Source organism: Myxine glutinosa, chromosome 6 (genome assembly GCF_964187855.1).
Source record: "Myxine glutinosa chromosome 6, kmMyxGlut1.1, whole genome shotgun sequence".
NCBI lineage: Eukaryota > Metazoa > Chordata > Myxini > Myxiniformes > Myxinidae > Myxine > Myxine glutinosa.
Window position 1 is genome coordinate 107,753,305 of NC_136266.1, and position 24,397 is coordinate 107,777,701.

At 43.3% G+C, this 24,397-nt stretch overlaps 1 protein-coding gene across 1 annotated transcript; it reads right to left on the bottom strand.

Annotated features, from left to right (window-relative positions):
* Positions 1-1,414: 1,414 nt before the first annotated feature.
* Positions 1,415-24,034, bottom strand: LOC137430161 (protein NipSnap homolog 1). The gene is made up of 10 exons (XM_068120795.2): positions 23,805-24,034; positions 13,139-13,266; positions 12,854-12,899; positions 12,203-12,297; positions 12,044-12,114; positions 6,281-6,421; positions 6,147-6,178; positions 4,952-5,046; positions 4,648-4,731; positions 1,415-1,757 (listed from the first exon to the last, which is right to left on the bottom strand). Exons 1-10 carry the CDS (start codon positions 23,855-23,857, stop codon positions 1,693-1,695), a joined length of 810 nt encoding a protein of 269 aa, XP_067976896.1. The 5' UTR covers positions 23,858-24,034; the 3' UTR covers positions 1,415-1,692.
* Positions 24,035-24,397: the final 363 nt, after the last annotated feature.

Consider the following 24,397-nt stretch of genomic DNA (forward strand, 5'->3'; position numbering starts at 1 on the left):
GTGCTTTCAACATAAATAAGCTTTTTACACTTTAACAGCATCAAAAATAAGTTTTAGTTTTCTATTTATTATTTTTTCTTCGTTTATCTAAGCCTGGTGTTGGCTTAGCGGTTAGGGTGCCGGCTTGGGATCCTAGGGTCCTGGGTTCGAATCCCGGTCGATCGCTGAATTAACGCCAGGGGGGTTGACTCAGCCTGTCATCCTTCCGAGGTCGGCAAATTGAGTACCAGCTTGCTGGGATGAATGATCCCGGTGTGTACCCCGATTTAGAATAGGTACACCGTATCCCTGCGCATCTTAAGAGGCGACTAAGGGTTGGCGTCAGGAAGGGCATCCGGCCATAAAAACATTGCATCAAACAGGGAACCATGATTGTCATGGGGCCCGCAAGGCTAACCCCCGCTCTAGCGGGGAAAATGGCCTTAAAACTATCATTCATTCATTCATTCATTTATTATTTTTTCTCTTGTTTTTCATGCACCCAAAAAATAAAAATTACAAAAAAATTGGTGATAATACAAAAATATTTACCACAATGTCTAAAGAGGATCATTACCTCTGCCACCGTAGGAGTGGAGGTCAATTTTTTTTTTTTTTAAAGATCTTTGGTTATTCATGTTACAGGATTGCAGTAGCCAATTAGAACACCACAGTGTACTCCAACTAACAGGGACACCTCTTCCTGGTGGTTGTACCCCCCAATGGAAGTTGGGGACCAAATCTTCCCCATTCCTCCCTGCCACCTGGATTCGTCAGGGTAGTACAGTCACGGTCAGAGTGCAGATCGGTTCCTATGGACTGGCCCGTCTCCTCTTTCTCTTTAACTGTCATGGCCCTTATTTTCTGAAGGCAGTGGTGCACCCTGCTGCATGTGGGAGATCCCCAGTCCACTCCTGTCTCCATGCCACAGGCTTGTTTGAGAGAACTGTCCAAGTCTATACAACAACACAATGTACTACCATTTTAGCCATTGTGGTAAATGACAAACCTGCAAGTTATCAATAAATGGGGTAGTTTACCTGCTTTTTGTTTTGATGAACAGGGCCAGGGGAAATGGGGTGTCACGTGTACTCATTGATATGTAGCAGTTTAGTACCCCCAAGCAATGAAACAGTCAACCGTCGAGTGTGCATTGAACAAGGGGCAGGCCAAAGGTTCCTCCCTTGGAGGGTCATTAATGGGCCATCAGGGGTTTTAAACACCAAATGGACCATGACATGGCAACACTCCTGCAATGATTTCAGTTTCCAGGAACTGACAATTCAAATCCACAATACTGCTGCCTTCAGCTGGAGTTGAACCCACAACCTCGAGGATTCCGAACCAATCTTTACCATTAGGCCATCACTTCCTTATTGCTTTATCTGTTTGAACCTGATAGTGAATTCCAGTGGAAGGGGAAAAAAAAAAAAAAAACGCGCACAATATTTTAATTGTACACAAAGGCAAAAAAACATTTTCCTTTATGCTCTCATTATCAATCACTTCACCGATTTTCAGCAAAACTTGTTTGATGTACTTTCTGCATTTTTCAGTTTGTACTTCAAAGGAGAACAGTATGCACTGATTGAATGCAGCAGTGATTATACAGCAGTAGTTAAAATGAACACTGATCATCTCAAAAGTGGATGTCCTCCCTCCTCTTCTTCCTCCCCCATACACGCTATACTCGGTGAGATATTAAGACCTCATTCACTGGAGGGGGGAGATTGGACGTGGAATCATGATTCGTGACTGCATTTCCTGCACGAGAGGCACTGCACACAAACACACACACACACACTTCCTTAGTATTGGTCCACTTGTGCTTTTATGACAAACTGTTGGTTGATCCAATGCAAAAACAAGGTGGTGTTAATGGAAATGGACTGCAGAGTATAACTTGTTATAAATTTCAAATGGGGTACCTGGCTTTGCCTGTTCTAATCCCGTTGGCATTTTGAAGAAATTAATTTGGTTTTTTTCCTATTTTTTTGTGGGGGGCCCAAAACACTTCCCTACACCCACTAAGGAATAACCTGGTGCTGGCTTGGGATCCTCGGATCCCGAGTTTTGAATCCCGGTCAATCGTTGAATTTACGCCAGGAGAGTTGACTCAGCCCGTCATCCTTCTGAGGTCGGCAAATTGAGTACCAGCTTGCTGGTAATTGGGGCACTGCATCAGTGGCATAATCGTGCTTCCAGAAAAATGATGCAACAACAACTAAGGAATGGGGTCAGGCATCATTTAATATAACCTTTCACATAGCTACAACAGCTTAGGCACTCACTAGTGATTAAAAAAATAAATCCTGATCTCGTCCCAATCGCACATGAGCACAGATTATGGTAAAAAAAAATTAGTCTATGCCTGTCTGACAGTGAAACGAAATTGAAAATCATTCCAAACAGGAAACTTACCGTTTTTGGCGACATCATAAAGGATACAAACAGGCACGAATAACTAATTTAACGTATCAAATAAGATGGCGTGAAAGACCAATGACGGTAAACTTCTGAATTTCTTTTCTACGGCCATTAAAACCTTTATCTTATTACCTCCACCGAGTTGTTGGACGGATGTTATGTTTTCAACCTTATTAATTGCGAAATTGAAGATTTTTCAAGTATATTGGTAGGTTGAATTTGGTATTCTGTTTGTCTATCTATCGCCTACAGGTCACAATTCTAAACCAATCCTTGTGAAACTTTACCACGTTGTAGAGGTAGTCACAACTGAGAATCCTATTGATTTTGAGGTCAACGGTCATCTTGAAGCCTAATTTCTAAAGTTGTCATTTTTTCATCCGATGGACTTTAAAGTTGACTGGATTTGCATATTGGGTCACTGAAGTGGGAAACCAACTATTCAAGGTCAAAGGTCAACTCGAGATAAAACTTCTAAAATCAATTTTCATTTGAAAAATTCAATTTTTCACCAGATTGACCTGAGCTTTGATTAAGATCATCAATTTGAATCTTAATGAAATGGACAATTTGATGTATCCGTGGCAACTTTTTGTGGGGGAGGAGGGTGGTCTTTGCAAGTATCGTGTTCTGCATGACGTCTTCTTGTCTCTCTGTCAGCAAGATATCTCAAAAGGTTGTAGACGGATTTGTACGAAACTTGGTGGACAGGTTGTATATGTGCAGGGGTGTCGAGAGGGGTCGCTGCCTCAGGGCCCGGGGTCCGTTGAGGGGCCCAAGCTTCTCCTGTATTTTTTTTTTTAAACAGTACAGTGAAACTCATCGGCTCATCCTCATTTCTTCCTTGTATTTAAACCCAGAAGCTGATATTGCTTTCCTTGCCGGAAACAAAACACCATTTAATCGCTGTTCATGGTACAGTTTCAAACTTTACAGAAAATGGTTAATAACCAGAAATGTGCGTTACAAAGAAATTGGTTTATATCCTCTTTGCCAAAAAAAATTATCAACCATCTTCACACGTATTTTTTTTTGCCAATCTTATGGAAAAATTGTTCAACAGTCAAGGGTGGGAATCGACTTGATCAGTCCAAACGTCCTACTATCTCCTTTATTTTCGATCATATGGCTAAATAAAAGTGACCATTTGTTTTTTAAAAGTTTTTTGTTTTTCATTAAAGAAAGTTCCTTAAAAAGTTATAAAAGAAATAAAGGGTGGGTGTGGGGCCCCGAGGTTGTTTGCCTCGGGGCCCATGCTGGCTCTCGACGTGCCTGTGCATATGACAAGGACAAATTGATTACATTTTGGTGAAGATCCAGATCAGGTACTCGAATTTTCATAAGTGATTCTTCACCATCGAGAGATGACGCGAAAATGACATAGCATGATATCTCAAGAAGTTGTGGACGAGTTGAGACAAAACTTGGTGGATGATTTGGGTAGGTGACAAGACAAGCCGAATAAAGTTTTTCAGGTATGGATGCAGATCCGGCCTATTATTGGGATATAAAACGTAGGAATGCACTCACCCGAGTGCTGTTTTAGTGTTGAATTATATACTTAAACATTGTACAATATAAATCAGCTTGTTGGCATTTCCACAAACATCCGGTTTGTACTATTTGGACAACAATTTATGCCATCTCGACCAAACAAATTGCATGCTCCGGTGGGGGAATAGAGATTCAGACAAAATTGCAGATCATAGGAAATATAGATCACGCTCAGAAACTCAAAGCAAGACTTGAAATGACCCTCCCCATGTCCTTTTTCTCAAGAAATGGAAACCAAGGAAGACATGATCATGCTGACTTATGCACACCACCACAAGGTGTTCTATGAACTCTGATTTTAATAAGCAAATATAAAGGTGATTTTAGCAATCAAGAGGTCTTGCAAATCTGTGATTTTGTAAAACAAGAGTTGTTGCTCTGAAGCTGTTTTATAAAACAAGAGTGGTAAATCAAGATTATATTACACTAAAAATGGTCCTTAGCTGGAAGTGGATAAGATTTGATGTCGTAAATTTTTAATATGTGGCAGGCCACGTGAAAAGGGGAAAAGGGGGCTAAGGGGTGTTCCTTGGGTAAACTGACTTTTCATCGTTTTCTGACCAGCCGTAAGCCCCCTTTTTACGTGGCGCGCCACATATAGATAATAGCAAGTGTACCTGATATTTTGGTTAAATCAACATCAATGGGGGATGGTTAAATTTGGTGGTCTCCTGGACTATCTCTTACCTGTGTAATACACATTCTGGTCCCAGCCACGTTTCTCCCACGCTGCGTTCCGTGTGTCCGCTCTGAACTGCAGGTCTGTGTACGCTGCCGGGAAGCATGGCAGGTTTACACAGTGGGAAAGTTCAATTGGCGAACCCTTGGAACACTTTCAAATAAGAGCTGGCACGTCGAATGGTAAATAACCAATTTTTTTTACGACTTAACAGCAAACATTGAGGCACATTAAAAGGTAATGTACCATTTGTTTCGTGAAAAGATGTTCAGCAAATATAACATCACCAATGATAGGGTGAGCATTACTTACCCCATAAGTGATGGACCATGTACAGTTCACCGATCTGCGAGAAAAACCCACCGACTGCTTCATCATTCTCCTGTCGAAAGCGAATGGCCCTCGCCCTGGTGGAATATGTACAGCTCGTTTTGGGGAATGTTCAGACCGTACCTGAGTAATGTGCTGTAATAATCAAATACAAAACTCAATTATTTAATTAACTTGGAAGAAAAGCAATTCCATCAGGAAGTCATAAAACTCAAAAGATCCTATTAAATAAAAAGGTACAAGGGATGTTTGAACATCCAATAAATGGAAACGAAAGAAGTCACGTGATCATGCCGACTGATGCACACCACTAGATACCTATCATTGCAAAGAGAAAAAAAAGAAGGTGTGATTAGCTCTTGTGCCTCCTGTTCATAAAGCTCGTTTTGTATTCACTTCATCTCGATATGATTTGAAGCTCAAAATCAAAAGCAGACTGCTGTGCCAACTGTACCTGTTAATACACTAAAGAAATAGACTGTAATCTGCTCAAAACCAACGCCTTGCTTTGACTACAAGGAATTATCAAATGGTGAATAATTTCAAATCAATTTGCTGATTCCTGAATGAAAAATACTGTTTAGGGCTGTTCCTCTCAGAGGGTGCTTTATCACCCCCTGAAAATGGGTATTTCTCATCCTTCAAATGTCATTTGTAGTTTACGGTGGGGTTTCACCACTATTGATCGAACAATAGCAGTTGCTTGCCAATCTTGGCCCACAAAGCCAATGCATCCGGTGATATGTAAACACATCGAAGAAAATACTGCACCGGATACAGCAAGTGAACAATGCTCGTGCACCTCAGAATGTATTTGTGTAACTGTGTAGTCTTGCGTTGAGAAAAACTTGTTAAAATCATGCATCTTGGTCACATTCACAAAAGCGATATTGACAAGAATGACCACTCACAAAAAAAAAAAAAATCTAGGAGAGCGATTTATAACTCACAGATTTTACAAACACAAGTCTCTACAATGTAGGTAATAATCTACAACAGTTAGATGACATAATCCGAGATGTGATGCTTCGCTTTGGATGTTGCTCCTTCAAAGCAGAGTGCCACATGTTTGTACTCAAAGAAACTGGAACTAGACAGTCTGGATTCCTTTTCTCGAATCGTCCCAGGAATGTTACCAAGTGTGTGCAAAAACAATTTTGCCAAAGGAATTACTCACCAGTTATTACCCCATTCGATCATCGTGCCAGGCTGCAAAACAAATTAAAGTACATGAGTGATTTGGGTTCGAGCGATTGGTGGCACAACACACATCGTTTATAAAGTTCCGACAACATGACCCGCAAGACACACTCTGAGCTGGTAGCTGCGCAGTTCGTAAATATTGGGACCGGTCCTGGGCTTTGGTTCGTTCCAAAAGCTAAACTCCATGAGCAGCTGATTCTTGCGTGACTGCAGCAGGTGGCTTCGTTCCTTGCGGAATGTGGCGTACTCCTGGGCAGGCGACATGCCAATGGGTAATGAGGGAAATAAAAATAACAAGGTTAAAATGTTTAAACAAAGATGTGAGTTTTCATAAACAATGTTTTATGTAAAGTTAACTGAATTTACATACCCCGTTTGAACATGTTTGGTTAAGAACAACAACAACATGCATTTTAAGGCCATTTTCCCTGCTAGAGCGGGGGTTAGCCTTGCGGTCCCCATGACAATCTTCTCCATTTTGCCCTATTTTCTGCATCTCTCCTTGTTAACCCCCTTGCCCACATTTCTTCTTCCACCATCTTTAGCCAAGTCTTTCTCGGGCTTCCCCGTCCTCTACTTCCTTCTACATTCATTTCCATCACTTCTCAACCAGTCATTTTCATCCTTCCTCAACACATGACCAAACCATCTCAACCTGTTCCTCTTCACAGCATCAATCACAGGCTCTATTCCCATCATCTTTCGCAATTCATCATTTGTCTTCCTCTCTCTCAACGATACTCCGCACATCCACCGAACCATTCGCATTTCCACCCTTTCCAGCCTTCGTTGCTGCTCTACATTCATGACCCATGTCTCGCTCCCATAAATCATAACACTTCTCACACATGCAGCATACACCTTTCCCTTCAGCTTCAACGACACTCCCCTCCTCATCAGCACGCCACTCAGTTCCCGAAACTTCTTCATGCACATCTCACTCGAGCAACCGTTGCCGTGTCTGATCCACCTCCATTCAGCATGTCTTCGAGGTAGCAAAATGTTTTCACACCTTCCAGCTTCACGCCATCTCCAAGATCCAACTCAACATTTCCTCCATCTGCAGCTCCCTCTGTGCACACCTTACATTTGAATGTAGCTGCCACACTGGTTAATGACCCTCTCAGACCACTACATTTTTGATGAACCCACTCAGCGCACATTGTACATTGAATGGAGTTCACTCCCGACACCCTTCCTGCACACAGCACATGGCCACTTCCAAGTTCTTTCCACCTCACCACATGCTTTACCACTTGCCATCACCTTCGTCTTTCCTATATTCACCTTCAGACCTTTTATCTCCATACATTCCTTCCACTTGTTCATCTTTTCCTTCAGTCCATCCATACTTTCCGCAATCAACACCAGATCATCTGCATACAACAACTCCCACGGTAAACCCTCCTTTACGTTCTGAGCCAGCACCTCCATCACAGCTGCAAATAGTAGTGGACTTAGTAACGACCCCTGATGCACTCCCACCTTCACCTCACTCACCACTGTTCCTGTCCTTCGTCCTTACAGCTGTGCGTGCTCTTTTGTACATTGCCATCACTACTCTGATCAACCATTCCTCCACTTCTAACTTCCTCAATGCCCATGTCAATACTTCGTGTGGAACCCTATCGAATGCTTTCTCCAGATCAAAAAACCCAAGAAACAACTTCTTCCTCTTCTCCATGTACTTCTCCTGCAACTGCCTCACAATAAAGAGCGTGTCTGTCGTTCCTCTTCCTGGCATAAATCCAAACTGCATTTCGTCGATCTTCACCTTCTTCCTTATCCTTCTCTCCAACACCCTTTCCAATACCTTCATTCCATGCTCCAATAACTTTATCGCTCGTTACGAGCCACACTCCAGAGGGTCATCTTTCCCCTTGTATAGAGGGACGAGGGTACTCAGTTCCCAATCCACTGGAATGCGGCCTTCTTTCACCACCAGATTACAGATCTCTGTCATTCTCTTCACACCCCAACTTCCTGCTGCTTTCAACATATCTCCCACAACTCCCGTCGGCCCTCCCGCCTTTCTACTCTTCATTGCTTTTATCGCTTCCTCAACTTCCTTCTAAGTTATCTTCTCTGCCGGTCCTAAAACTGGGTTACTCTCTATGTTGCCATCCCATTCATTCTCTGTATTCAACAGCATTTCCATATATCTTTTCCATCTTCCTTTAATTCCATCTGGGTCCACAACGATTTGTCCCACTTCATCCTTCAAGCAACTCACCCCAATCACATCACACCTCTCTTTCGCTATCTGCTTTGCAATCCTGAATACCGCTCTCTGACCCTCTTCCGAATCCAAGCGTTCTCCGATCATTTTCCTTCATGCCTCCTGCGCCTTTGCTACCTCTTTCTTTGCAGCCTTCTTGGCTGCCTTATAACTTTCATGCTCTGCTTTTTCTGCTCCCGTACCCTTCGCCTTCTGCCACTCCTTGAACTTCTTCCTCTTCTCATCAATCTTCTTTCCAACTTCATCATCCCACCACCATGTTTCCGAGTGCCTCGGTGGTCCTTTTGTCCATCCACATACCTCACCAACGGCTCCCAACAGACTATCTTTCATTGACATCCAACCACGTTCAAGCTCATGTTTGGTTAAGAACATCAAAGCTAAATGTTTTCTTCCTTGTTAAACTTTACTTCCTTCAATTTGTTATACAAAGATGGGTGGCTATGGCATGGCGTCTGCAGAAGGTGTGAAAATTGCTGCAATCATTAAAGATCATGGTCTGTGATCATGTCCATTAGAAAGAAATTTATGTGGGTTTTCTGTTGTACAAAGGAATAAAGTTGGAACAGGTGAGAACAGGGTTTGTATCTTCCAAGGCAAATTGGTTTTGGTTTTGTGCAAAATTTTGTACAATGAAGGATATGTTTCATAGCTCAGAAAACTCATTAAATTCTCACAGGATTATACAAAAGAGGTGTGTTGCCAAAGTGGTTGCTAAAGTTGTGGTTGAAATTTAGGTGTTGTCAGCATGTAAGCTTTTCACATTTAGTTGAGGCTTGATTTTGAGAAAAACTGTGAAGAGGAACTCGTTCCGGTGTGTGCACTTGATGAAGACATCAATCAGCTGATCAAATGGGACATTCCCCAACTACGGCCCTGCCCTTTCCAGGCCATGGTGTCTCCCTTTCCATTGCAAAGCTGTTGTAAATTTTTGGTTCAATGTTATACAAGTGAAGACTTTCTGACTGATGTGAAACATTCAAAACTAGAACGCCACTCAGTAGAGCACATACTCCTGCCGTGGGTAAAGTTGGAATAATACTGTTGCGGTTTTAGAACCCACACTTGTTGTAAATAACTCTTGTAAATATCCCATCATTTAATAAAGTTAAAGGTTGCACCCTTAGTCCATATGCAACACGTAGGCCACCATACGAACTTTAGTTATTTCATTATTATGTGTTTCAGATAAGGCCGTGTTTCCAATAGTTGAATCTGCGTTGCATCAATTAAATAAGAATAGGTCCCCAATCCATTCCGGCCATTTTACGACCTCCCTCTCCAAGCGACGCCATTACGCGCCCCTATAGAGATGGTGCCTTATGTCCCTCCCAATTCTGTTACGCGCCTTGGTTAGCGTTCGCTGCCTTAGCGCCGCCATTAACCATGTGGTCGGCCGGAGGAAAAAGGGGGCGGGACGCCAAGAACAAGGCGTGGCCTGTCAACTAGTCATCAGAGCGTGGCCGGTAAGCCCTCGCCAACCAACCAGGGCTGAGGTGAGCTCGCTGGCGGGCGTGGCCTTTATGAAGCACGTAGTGATCTTGGCGCACGATATAAAAGCGCGAGCGCAAAGCCCTTTTACGGACTCGCTGGGGAACGCGCACTGCGCAAGGACTTGAGGACTGCGCACGCTGGCAAACGGACTCCTTTCCAAGGACTGCGTGGAGATGGCTGATTATGAACGAACTTGTTGGGAGAGCGCATTGTATCAGAGCTCGATTACAAAAGGCGCTTTACTAAAGGACACGAGCCTTCCCCCCCCCCCACCATATGTAAGGTCCGGTCGCGTGCCAACGATATGCAGAGCTGCCTGCCGGGTTTCGCCCGCGGAACCGGAGCCTGGACCTTCCACCGGGACCTTCCACCCTACCAGCTGCAATCCCGTGTGTGTGTATGTTTGTCCGGGGTTGTAAGTTAAGACTGTAGAGTTAAGCCTGCCCTGTGTCCTGCTTCTTCCTCTTCCTTTCTTGTACATCCTTTTGTTTCCTCTTTTCTTGTATATTTGGAATAAACCAATATTTGTTCTTCCTACCTTCTGGTTTCCTCTTATCCGATCGCTTTAGTCTTTTCTCGATTGAGTACCTGTGGCACGATTTCGGAACCGCTATAATCGGGTTAGTCTTTGTTAACGGCCTGAGTCGCGGCTCGCTTCGCTCGGCGTGTCCATTAACGCCGCGGCTCGGGCGGGGCTCATTTCCTCGCTCCCGGAAGGTGCAGGTAATTAGGTCATAGGAACAATTTGGCCTACCACCCTATTCAGCGCTGACCGGAAGTGACGTAATAGCTCCAGGACTCGGGACGGCCAGCTTAAAGGACAAGGGGATTAACCCCCCTTGATGAGGGGAGAGCCGACCCCCGAATCCGTAACAATATGTTTTGTTTAACATCCCCTTTCCCCAAAACAATAAATGAAAAAGAAAGTAGGCCCTGTCAGAGAATTTATTTTGATATATCTCGGAATTAGAGGAGAAAAACATCAGTTAAGAATCAGAATAAAAGCTTTACTGCAGTAAAACAGGAAAAAAAAATCCTGGATCCGGAATAATATCCTGAGCTTCATCAAAAACTAATCAATTCTTCTTTATCCCAAGGGCAATCATCCCACCAACTTTCATCCAAATCCGTTGAGAACTTTTCCAGATATCTTGTTCACACATGAACACACACACACACACACACACACACACACACACACACACACACACACACACACACACACACACACACACACACACACACACACACACACACACACACACACACACACACACACACACACACACACACACACACACACACACACGCGTTACTCCCTGGCGGGAGTAACAATAGACGGACTAATGGACACCTTACCGGTCAGTTGTGCTGTGCCCGCACCTGCCTCATTCCCAGTCGGGTTGCTCACTCACCTCATTATGCAAGTCGTATATTTATAACTAAGTTTTCTTCTGTCATGGTATTATATCCCTTATTCCGTTTTTATTCCCTCCGCCACTGATGGTGGATGGAGGTTATGTTTTCACCCCTGTCTGTCTGTGAACAAGATATCTCGAAAAGTTGTGGATGAATGCAGCCAAAATTTGGGGGAGAGGTAGCGTGTGTGACAAGGACGAAATGATTAGATTTTGGTGAAGATCTGGAGCCAGTTCTGGCTACTATAATTTTTTAAGTGATTCTTCACCATTGGTAGATAGGACCAAAAATAGCATGATATCTCAAAAACCTATGGACGGATTTGGACGAAACTTGGTGGAGAGGTTGGGTGTGTGACAAGGACAAATAGATTTGCTTTTGGTGAAGATCTGAATGTGGATTCGGATGTGATAATTATTTAATATTTTGAGTGATTCTTCACCATCGAGAGATCGGGCAAAACTTCAGCCTGGTGGAGGTATGCTCTCTGCCGAGTGTCGATCTAGTTAGCACTGATTTCCCACTACTGCTTAGGGACTGATCATTTTATTGGTGTCTGGAAGCAACACTTGACAATCGTCACCAATGTGAAAAGCCAAATTGGTCTCAAAGCACCAATAAGCACCACTCAGTACAAGCCAAGAAAGTGCTTTAGCAGCATCAACGCTCTGTAAAGAGTATGGTACATTAAAAAAACAAACTCTTTACTATAAACGTACCTTGCTTTGCTTTAACTTCTCCATGACTTCGGTGAGTGCAGGATAACCTCCGATGTACCTCCATAAATGCACTGGACAAAGAGAATAACAGATTAACATCACTCCTGCAAGAGGAGTGATGAAGTAGTGTCGTGTCGCAGCGCATCATATAAACCATACCGGCTTGGTCCTGTTCCCCATACCACGTGTTCCAGCTGCCCACAAGCTCGCATGGGTAATCGGGACTGCGGTGGAGTTTGTTTTGCATGTTCGCTCTGATGGAAGATGAGATGCGGACAATATCATTTATCATGCAACCAACGACTGATGAAATCATCAGCCGAGTACCATTCCAGCACCGGCGCACCCATTAAACTCGGTATTCCTAACAGCCGCAGGCCCCACATCCAAAATCCCACCAGCATAAATTGGCGATATTTCAGGAGGACACAGACACCCACACAAGTTAAACTTTAGACTGGCTTATCTCTGTTGTCCTGGGCATTAAATACCAGATATTTGAGGCCTTGACTTCACTGCAAATTAAGATGATTCTGGGCCATCCAAAGATTACTTATGCATAGATAGGGGGAAAACAGAGGGGAAAGGGAAGCAGTGGGAAAAAAGGGAGGACAACAAGCAGGGGGCAGGTGGTTGACAAGGGAAGGGGGACGTGTGACACACAGAAGGAAAGAGGAGGTATCACACATACTGCCATTTTTTTATGCAATGTCGATTTGGCCCTTCACGATGTGCATTTGTGTACAAGATGGTGGTTTTGAAACAGTTACAGCAGCTATAACAAAAAAACTGGCGTTTTGTTTAACTCACGAGAGGTCATTATATGCATCCATGCAGTCAGGCTTCACATTGTGAACTGCAAAGCAAAAAGGTAATGCTGTTTAAACCAGACACCAGGCTTCAAAATCAGCTTAATCATACCTGCAATGCAATTCCCAATGTCATCCAGAGCTCCCTTTGCCACCCCACATCAGTGTATGCCATTCAAATAATCCACCAGTGGTTAAGGTTTGACATATGGAGTATGTTCGGTACATTTAATCTCATACATTCTACTCCAAATCTCCTTCATGGTGGCTGCATGCAGCTGCTCACACTGAAGCTTGTACAAGCTGCTCGCTTCTTTTTTGGCCAGCAGGTTTGTGTGGGTATCTGTCCGCGCCTCAACCTTCTGCTCAAATAATGTTCGAAGTTGCAAGGTCCCTGATGCACGAGGAAGGCGCCTAAAAGAAAAGCCAGACAGACAAGCTGCAGACAAAGCTCACGAAAGACGAAAGGTGAAATGGATCCTGTCTACGATGTTGTTTCGACGGCCTTTTGTCACTCCCGAGCAAAGGTTTTCCTGGCTCCAAACTATTGGAGCAATACGCTTATGGTCTAGTTTTCTGTGTTCAATACTGCGAATTGTGGTTTGTCTGTGACCTCAAAGTGCAAATTTGCCATTCATGGAGAGAAATGTGATGCGGTGTTAAGTTGTGAAAAACGATGCCATGACGAGTGTGAACCTGGAAGTGATGAACAATGAAACTGGAGCACAGGAGTAACATTGTTGAAGACAATTAACCAGTTTTGCATTTGATTTGTACCTGACCATTTCATGCATTGTTTAGATGGAACAATAATCGACTACGAAGAGCAACTGCAGCAACTTAGTATATTACCTCCACCACCAACGTTTTCACCCCTGTCTGTTGTCTGTCTGTTTGCCTTACGTCTGTTTGCGAACAGGATATCTCAAACATTTGAGGAAGGATTCAGACGAAATTTGGTGCAGAGGTTGTGTGTGTGACAAGGACGAAATTATTAGATTTTGGTGAAGATCTGGATCAGAGAAAAATTTTTTAAAGCGATTCTTCACCATTGAGTGATGGGGCTAAAACCAATATATAGCAGGACATCTCAAGAGGTTATGGACAGATTCGGACGAAACTTGGACACGTTGGGTGTGTGATAAGGACAAATTTCTTAAATTTTGGTGAAGATCCGTACCCAGCTATTAGAATTTTAAAAGTGATTCTTCACCATTGAGTGGTGGGGCTAAAAACGATATGCTGTACAGCACGATATTTCAAAAAGTTATGAACGGATTCATACAAAACTTGGTGGACAGTTCGGGTGTTTGACAAGAAAGAATCGATTCAATTTTGGTGAAGATCCGGATATGAGAATTTTTTTTAATTTTTCCAAGTGCTTTTCACGATGGAGAGATGCGACCAAAACGATTTGCAGCAATTACTCGCTGTAGTTACGTCCAACATTGTAATTACATTCTTGAAAAGTGCGACTTCAACGGAATCAACAAAGCGAATCCAATTTCTCCACAACAATTAATGTAAATACGGGGGTTAGGTTCCAGATCATTTTTTTATCGTCAGACAAAATACATTATTTACATATTTACAAGTTCTAAATAATTTGAAATAATAATTAATTGAACATCATCATCTCTGGTTGCTTCAGATCTTCATTGGTTAGCTCTTCTCCACATGATTGCAGAAGTTGTGCAATGTCGGCTTCTTCCACCAAAACCCGCTTTATTGGCCAATAGTAAGGGAAACATATGAAAATCTGTTAACTAAATTGTTACCAAAAAATTTCTTCACCAATATGTTTGTAAAGGTGTGTAATAAAATGTGTTAAAATGTTGAAGGTCAACTCCCGTGGGAAACCCAGAAAAAAAGCTGTTGAATTCGGGTACTGAAAAATTATTTTCGAGAATTTTTATTTTTTTAAATCGGCCCTTAAGTAACTTATGAGGGGTCAAATAAGGGTTTTTCATGATTCTGAGTTGATTGTTAACATTTATATTTCACCACAGACACTCCTTTGTGGAAAAATAATTTCTAAATATATCTCATTTTCTACTTTGCAGGACATGGAGTCTAGCAATATGGATGAAGACGTTACTCCACCTGTGCTCAATTGCTTCATCTGTGCACGCTCGGATACACCAGCTGAAAGGCTCATACAGGCAACTCCAAAGGGATACTCAACTTTATTGAAACAAGCAGAAACTGTCGAAAATGTTACTGTTGTGGAACGTATGAAGGAGGCTCAAAAGGAAGGAAAACTGAGGTACCACCAGAAGTGTAAAAATGATCTGTACAACAACTTTGTTGCAACCACCAAGAAGTCAGCTCAAGCATCAAAGGCAGAGAAAGAGTCATCAAAGTTGAAGAGAAGACGCACTACTTGTGAGTTCAGTTCATCAACTGGCTGCAGTTCTAGAAGATCACAGTCAGTTGACCTCCTGTATAAGGATGTATGCATTCTTTGCAACCAACCAGCCCAGCTCTACAAAAATAATCCAGCACAAGCTAGAAAGAAATACAGAGTGCCAGATAATTTGACTGCAGATACACTGAAGGCAAGCTTGCTGAAGACAGCACGGAGTCGCGGGGATGACTGGGGCACTGAAGTCACTGGACGCCTGGAAGGGATCAACGACTTGGTAGCAGAAGAAACACTGTACCATTTGCGATGCAAACTTATGTTTGCGAGAGGTGACAGTTTGTCCAAGACTGATGAGGAAGGAAAAAGGAAGAGAGGACAGAGGAGTATTGATGAGGAGCGAGAGGCAGTTTTTATTGAATTCTGCGAAAGGTTAGACTCAGAATTAGAGCATGGGGTAATGAACATGGACCAAGTCCATGAAAAGCTGCAGGAGTTTGATCAGTCACCAGAGAAGAGCCTTTCTTATTCAAAGCATTGGCTAAAGATAAAACTTCTAGAGAAATACAAAGACACCTTGTATTTCACAACACAGGAAAGAAGGGCAGATGTACTCTGTCTCAAAGATGGCACCGACAATATTCTGCGAGAGCATCATGCTAATCTTGACCATGGAGATGAGAAGACTCAGATCATAAAGACGGCACTCAAGTTCATATCCAATGATATTGCCTTGATTGATTTAGGTCCAAAGTCATACCCCACCACACACAGTATGACTGACATCGATAGTCAGCTGACACTTGTTCCTGCAAGCCTTCAGATGTTCTTGAGACCGATTGTCAAGACAGACGAAAGAGTTGCCGTTTGGGGCAGAATTTTATTAAGGCCTGTCGACCTCGGTCTGGAGTATTGCCACACCAAATGGGGCTTGCCATACAACTTGATCATAGATTTGGGTCAAAATGGATGCTCAGCAAGTTCCACCGGCTGGGATACACTGAGTCTTACACGGAGACACAAAACTACAAATACTGCTTCCTTAATAGTAGGAGTGGAGATGATGTTCCAGATACTTCTGGCACTCTTGACACCATTGTGGAGGAAACCGATGAACAGATCAATGATGAGGTTGCGGTTGATGCTGCGCTTGAGGATCAATCAGTGATGACAGCCAAAGTGCCAGCCAGTGAAAGTGAATTGTCAAGTAATGATCAGGTGGTCTTTATGGAGGTTGGGGAAACAAACAATGCAGTCACTCAGTTTGTTGGAGACAATATAGATTTAAACATTGTCTCTATTCACGGAAACACTCCCTTTCACTCAATGGGTTGGATCGAAGTCACCTCTCCGGCACCACCTTTGCCAGATCCACAGACAACAGCAGCTTTCCCCCCGGGTGAAGTTGAAGGCACTCGACAAAGCTAAGATCCTGAGAGGAACTGAAGTAAAGATTATTCCATTTACGAACAGGAAACAGATAGGAACGAACGCGATCATGTTTCTCCCCCTCGCTGAGCTTTCCTCCTCCCTGGCTCATGATCAGCCACTCCTCACTCCAGGTGACACACTCTGGGCAGCGGGGTGGGTGATCAAAGCCAACGATCCTGAGTTCCCACACTCCAACTGGAATGGCTGGATGAAGAGAATCCATGCTAATGATGCAAAGCAGAGCACACAGATCGAGTTCCTCCCAGTTATTGAAGGAGACCCTAATGACCTCAACACCATCTTCACCACTCTGAAAGAGTGCATACGGCGCGCTGGGGTCGCTATAGTGACCTTTGATCTTCCGATTTGGCTGAAGGCTGTGAATATAATAAAGCAGGCAAATCTACCCGTCATTCCAAGGCTGGGTGGTTTTCACCTGCTGAAGTCTTATCTTGGATCAATGGGTAACATCATGGAAGATTCTGGACTACTAGATGTGATCCAGTTGATCTATCCTGGAAGTACGACAGCCAACCACATCATGGATGGAGGATGTTTTGACAAGGCAATCCGTGTTCACCTCCTCATCGATGCAGCCACCCTAACCCTACCTGCAGACCTGGGACTGGATCCTTCTACAGAGCGTGTCTCTGAACCCCAGTGACTATGGATGGACAATAGGTGTGCATGGGTATGAGCCAGTTCCAACACTGGACCCCACGGCTCCTGAGGAGCTATTGCAGTTCACGAGCTGTAATTGTCATGGAGATTGCAGCAACCGGCGATGCAGCTGCAAGAAGAATGGGGTCACGTGCATCTCGGCCTGTGGAGTCTGTAATGGCATTACATGCAGAAACTGCAGTCATGATGTTGTTGAGTCTGAAGAAGACATAGACAATGACTGTTGAAACTTCTGACATTGTGAATGAGAAATAACTCTTGAGTATTATATATGTATGTGAAATAAAAGCTACTTTGTGTGTAAATGTAAAAGTGAAAATATAAATGTTAACAATAATAATAATAATAATGCATTTATTTTATATAGCGCCAACTCAGAATCATGAAAAACCCTTATTTGACCCCTCATAAGTTACTTAAGGGCCGATTTAAAAAAAAAAAATTCTCGAAAATAATTTTTCGGTACCCGAATTCAACAGCTTTTTTTCTGGGTTTCCCACGGGAGTTGAACTTCAACATTTTAACACATGTTATTACACACCTTTACAAACATATTGGTGAAGAAATTTTTTGGCAACAATTTAGTTAACAGATTTGTGAAATATCTCATAAAATGCCCTTACTACAAGGCAAGGATAACTTTCTTCATCGAGGGGATAACATCTTTAATACTGATGATGAGTAGTTAAAACGACCTCATTAAAATGAGATAATCAATCATTTCCATATAAATAAGACTGATTGATTGATCAACTGCATTTCGCACTTCTAGAACCTCGTTCAGTGGCAAGGCGTTATTATGTATACAGCTATCACACCATATGTAAAGTCGAAAATGCAGTTCATGTGTACCGATGCTGCCAAAAATGAAAATGCTTCGCAGATCGCTTCACAATATTATTTTTTATTTTCCTTGACAATGATTGCATATCAAACTAGAACGGCACTCAGTAGAGAGCACACCTCCGCCTGGTGAAGTTTTTTTTTTTTTAAATCCCACATAATGTACTTGTTGAATCCGTGGGAGTTGTTGTATGCAGATGATCTGGTGTTGATTGCAGAAAGTATGGATGGACTGAAGGAAAAGATGAACAAGTGGAAGGAATGTATGGAGACAAAAGGTCTGAAGGTGAATAACGGAAAGACGAAGGTGATGGCAAGTGGTAAAGCATGTGGTGAGGTGGAAAGAACTGGGAAGTGGCCCTGTGTTGTGTGTAGGAAGGGTGTCGGAGTGAACTCCATTCAATGTACAATGTGCGCTGAGTGGGTTCATCAAAAATGTAGTGGTCTGAGACGGTCATTAACCAGTGTGGCAGCTACATTCAAATGTAAGGTGTGCACAGAGGGAGCTGCAGATGGAGGAAATGTTGAGTTGGATCTTGGAGACGGCGTGAAGCTGGAAGGTGTGAAAACATTTTGCTACCTTGGAGACATGCTGAATGGAGAAGGTGGATCAGACTCGGCAACGGTTGCTAGAGTGAGATGTGCATGGAAGAAGTTTCGGGAACTGAGTGGCGTGCTGATGATGAGGGGAGTGTCGTTGAAGCTGAAGGGAAAGGTGTATGCTGCATGTGTGAAAAGTGTTATGATTTATGGGAGCGAGACATGGGTAATGAACGTAGAGCAGCAACGAAGGTTGGAAAGGGTGGAAATGCGAATGGTTCGGTGGATGTGCGGAGTATCGTTGAGAGAGAGGAAGACAAATGATGACTTGCGAAAGATGATGGGAATAGAGCCTGTGATGGATGCTGTGAAGAGGAACAGGTTGAGATGGTTTGGTCATATGTTGAGGAAGGATGAAAGTGACTGGTTGAGAAGAGTGATGGAAATGAATGTAGAAGGAAGTAGAGGACGGGGAAGACCGAGAAAGACTTGGCTAAAGTTGGTGGAAGAAGAAATGCGGGCAAGGGGGTTAACAAAGAGAGATGCAGAAAATAGGGCAAAATGGAGAAGATTGTCATGGGGACCGCAAGGTTAACGCCTGCTCTAGTAGGGAAAATGGCTTTTAAAATGCATGTTGTTTGTTTGTATCCCACTGATAGGCCGGATCTGGATTCGGACCTGAACCAAAATCTAATTGGCTTGTTATTGTCACCTAACCTGAGTTGTGTACTCATCATCAGTCACTATCATCCAGAACATTCTCAATATAAACTTTTTCAACTGTTATAATAGTATTGTGGCAATCACAACAGCACCAAGGTCAGTGCAAGACAAACTAGAACGGCACTCAGTAGAGAGCATACCTCCACCTGGTTGGCAATATCGCTCAATGGTGAAGAATCACTTAAATTAAATAATTCTCAAATCCGAATCCACATTCAGATCTTCACCAAAATCGAACCTATTTGGCCTTGTCAGACACCCAACCGGTCCACCAGGTTTCGTCCAAATCCGTCCAAAACATTTTGAGATATCTTGTTCACAAACGGACAAACAAACAAACAGACAGACAGACAGGGGTGAAAACACAAGCTCCATCCACCTTTGGTGGCAGAGGTAACTAGAAGAGCACTCAGTAGAGCGCATACCTCCACCAGGCGGAACAGTTTATATTTTGTAATCCCACTGAGGCCGAATCTGGATTCGGACCTGAATCAAAATGGAATCGGCTTGTTCTCGTCACCTAACCAACTCGTTCCCCAAGTGTAGTCATAACTCGTCCATAACTTTTTAAAATATCATGTTATATATCTAGTGCATGGCTTAGCGGTTCGGGTGCCGGCTTGGGATCTTAGGGTCCTGGGTTCGAATCCCGGTCGATCGCTGAATTAACGCCAGGAGGGGTTGACTCAGCCTGTCATCCTTCCGAGGTCGGCAAATTGAGTACCAGCTTGCTGGGATGAATGATCCCAGTGTGTACCCCGATTTAGAATAGGTACACCGTATCCCTGCGCATCGTAAGAGCGTGACTAAGGGTTGGCATCAGGAAGGGCATCCGGCCATAAAAACATTGCCTCAAACAGGGAACCGATTGTCATGGGGCCCACAAGGCAAACCCTGCTCTAGCGGGGAAAATGGCCTTAAAACGATCATTCATTTATTCATTGTTATATATCGCTTTTCGCACGATCTCTCAATAGTGAAGAATCACTTAAATTTTTTAATAATTCTCGTATCCGAATCCATATTAAGATCTTCACCAAAATCGAATTGATTTGTCGTCACACACCCAACCTCTCCACAAAGTTTCGTCCAAATCCGTCCATAACTTTTTGAGATATTGTGCTATGTATCGGCCCTATCTCCCAATGGTGAAGAATCACTTAAAAATTCTCTGATCCGTATGCGAATCTGAATCTTCACCAAAATTGAATAAACTCTTCCTTGTCACATACGCAACCTCTCCACCAAGTTTTGTCCACATCCGTCCACAACATTTTGAGATATCTTGTTCACAAACAAACAGACAGACAGGGATGAAAACATAACCTCCATCCACCTTTGGTGGTGCAGGTAATATTTTGTTATGGTAGCAAGGTAAATATATTATACGGTATAGCTTCTCTTACTGAATTTGGAGACTGGTTTGCATTGGGTTCATTGTGTCTATACTTGCTACCATAACAAAATATTTGGTGCACTTTCAACAATCACAGTGTATAAGTTGATAGACTCTGATAGCTTTAACTTTTTTTTCGCAGATTACCGACTTTCAGCCCTCCAAGCCATCCACATAGTTTATGGTGATTTTATTTTAAGCATCAAGTTCAAAATTGGCACTTTTCCCCCTATTTCGATTATATTCAGAAGGCTGTGTATGAAAACTGGGGCTGATCCAAACGTGGAAAAACGATTTTGGATTCAGCAACTCATCCCTTTGCCAAAACAATATTTTAAACAATACCCCTTAGGGTCAACAAAAGTCAATTTCTAGCCACATTTTCCGACCACACCTCACGGCTTAGCACAGTTACCCTGAGGCATCAAGTTACTCGTAAGTTTCAATAAAAAACAACCTTCCTCCTCCCTCACAACATGGTGCTGACTCGAGACGAGATTTGAATAGTCTTCATTTCAACAAGAAAAAGTTATTTATTTTATCTCATTCTTTCTTTGAGATGTTTTACTCATGCCACTGAAGGTGGATGGAGCTTATGTTTCCACTCTTGTTTGATTGTGTTTCTGTCTGTGAGCAGGATATCTGAGTTATGGACAGATTCAGACGAAATTTGGTGGACAGGTTCTGTGTGTGACATGGACGAAATTATTCGATTTAGGTGAAGATCTGGATCTGAGAATTTTTAAAGTGATTCTTCACCATTGACAGCCAAAAACGACATAACGCATGATATTTCAAAAAGTTATGAACGGATTCGGACGAAACTTGGTTGGGTAGACGACAAGAACAAGCCGATTCGATTTTGGTTCACGTCCGGATGCAGATCCGGCCTACTGGTGGGATACAAAAATGTACACTGTTCACCTGGTGGAGGTGTGCACTCTACCAAATAATGTTCTAGTTTTTCCTGTAAAGCACCTTGAGAAGTCTCCTCGTGAAAAGCGTTAAACATTATAGTTAATGACTACGCCACTATTGACGAAAGCCTAACCTTTGTCACTTAAGGTTTATAAAAAGCAAACAATGTGTTCAGGACAAATGTTTCTCCTTTTTATTGATACAGAGGCAATACTGACTAATGGTAAAACAAATAAAAATAAGAGAAGTCAGAAAAACATTCGAAATTGTGACGTCAATAATAAGCTGTGTTTTTAACTGCTATTTTATGTGTGTTTCATTACTAAATAATATTAATTCATAAACTGCCTTTAGACTTTGGATGAAAACTTTCAGACACTAACAAAGTTCAACCTGGAGGGGAGGAGCCGTTTGGGTATCGTAAACATATTAGTTACTAGTTAGGGGTGGAAATTTAATAAAATGGCATTAGCTGGATAGAATAACTCCATTCCATGGATCCGGCCAGGTTCGAGGGTAGCTCACCCTTTTGGATGTGGATCCAGGTTCGAGAGATGCTCACACATTTTTATGTGGATCCAGGTCGAGGGTAGCTCACACTTTTTGGACGTGGATCCAGGTTCGTGGATAGCTCACACCTTTGGGACGTGCATCTAGGTTCGTGGGTAGCTCACCTTTGGGACGTGGATCGAGGTTCGTGGTTAGCTCACACCTTTGGGATGCGGATCCAGGTTCATGGGTAGCTCACACCTTTGGGACATGGATCCAGTTTCGTGGGTAGCTCACACCTTTTGGACGTGGATCCAGGTTTGTGGGTAGCTCACACCTTGTGGACGTGGATCCAGGTTCGCGGGTAGCTCACACCTTTGGGACGTGGATCCAGGTTCGATGGTAACACACCTTTGGAACATGGATCCAGGTTCGAGGGTAGCTCACACCTTTGGGACGTGCATCCAGGTTGGAGGGTAGCTCACACCTTTGGGACATGGATCCAGGTTCGTGGTTAGCTCACACCTTTGGGACGTGGATCCAGGTTCGTGGTTAGCTCACACCTTTGGGACACGGATCCATGTTCATGGTTAGCTCACACCTTTTGGACGTGGATCCAGGTCGAAGGTAGCTCACACCTTTTGGATGTGGATCCAGGTTCGTGGGTAGCTCACACCTTTGGGACGTGGATCCAGGTTCATGGTTAGCTCACACCTTTTGGATGTGGATCCAGGTTCATGGTTAGCTCACACCTTTTGGACGTGGATCCAGGTCGGAGGTAGCTCACACCTTTTGGATGTGGATCCAGGTTCATGGTTCGCTCACACCTTTTGGACGTGGATCCAGGTCGAGGGTAGCTCACACCTTTTGGATGTGGATCCAGGTTCGTGAGTAGCTCACACCTTTTGGATGTGGATCCAGGTTCGTGGGTAGCTCACACCTTTGGGACGTGGATCCAGGTTCATGGTTAGCTCACACCTTTTGGATGTGGATCCAGGTTCATGGTTAGCTCACACCTTTTGGACGTGGATCCAGGTCGGGGGTAGCTCACACCTTTTAGATGTGGATCCAGGTTCGTGGGTAGCTCACACCTGACCTTGTGTACATGGATCCCGATCTCTTGCGTGAAACACCTTTTTGACGTCGACCCTAAGAGTAATATCTTAGCTCACGACATGAAATGAGATTTTGAGAGTTCAGTTGGATATTCTCAAACCAAAATCATTATAGGTTGTTGCACTTCTGCGATGCCGATAGTGTCCATTCAATGTGTACAACAACTACAAGTGTTGAATCGACAATCCTCTCAGTATAAGGCAGTTGGCCTACGTGGAGTGCGAGTTTATATTCCCAAATCGCCTCGTCCTTCATGTACAATGTACACGCCATTTTATCATGCGACTCAGACGCGGTAAAAACGTCGGCCCACACTGCCCGACACGGTCTTCGTGATAACTATCAACACTCACCGCGACCAATGGTAATAACGAACCACCTACCTACCGCCCTCTCCCCTATGACTACCAGCTACCCTGGTCACCGATACTTCGTACCGTCTTATTCACTTACCTGCTACCTGCGGACCCGTGCCGAAAGACCGCGGCCAGCAGATGACCCGCCATGTCCCTCCCAGAACCACACCACCTTAGCGACCTCTGACCTCACATCGAAAGCCAAACATGCACTTCTATACGGCACGCTCTCTCACGTCACGTCTGCTTCCTTTTACTCCTCTTTTGTCCAGTAGTCTTTTGTTCTCCATAAGATTAACACACTTGAAACGCATCACACCAGCGATCGAAATTTAAACCGAAGAGCACGTTGAATTTTAAAAAAAAATTCCACCGGAAGTGCAGCGACGGCCATGTTTAGACACCCAAATGAAGCCTTTGTTTAAACGTAGTCGAGCATGCTAAAATGGCACCTTATGCAGCATTTCAGTGTAGAAATTAGCGGGAGTCAGGAAATAATTTCACGTGTAAATGTTACGTTTATTGGATATTAAAATTCATTATTTAATATTGTCAGACTAAGGTGAAATGGTTTCATTTTGACGGTTTCAAGCGGAACCAAAGTTAACATCGACTTGTCGGTGTTTGGTGCCCTCTGCTGCTCTTTGTTCCTCTTCCGGTCCGTGTGGTGAAATTGATGAGAAGACGTTG

What these genes read in the sequence shown, in the direction of transcription:
- LOC137430161 (XM_068120795.2), bottom strand. Translation starts at nt 23,857, where the DNA reads ATGGCGGGTCATCTGCTGGCCGCGGTCTTTCGGCACGGGTCCGCAGGT. An exon ending in GATGCATATAATGACCTCTC is followed by an intron (nt 12,298 to 12,853) that starts GTGAGTTAAACA and finishes ATCTTCCATCAG; the next exon opens with AGCGAACATGCAAAACAAAC. An exon ending in CATGGTCCATCACTTATGGG is followed by an intron (nt 4,732 to 4,951) that starts GTAAGTAATGCT and finishes GCTTCCCGGCAG; the next exon opens with CGTACACAGACCTGCAGTTC.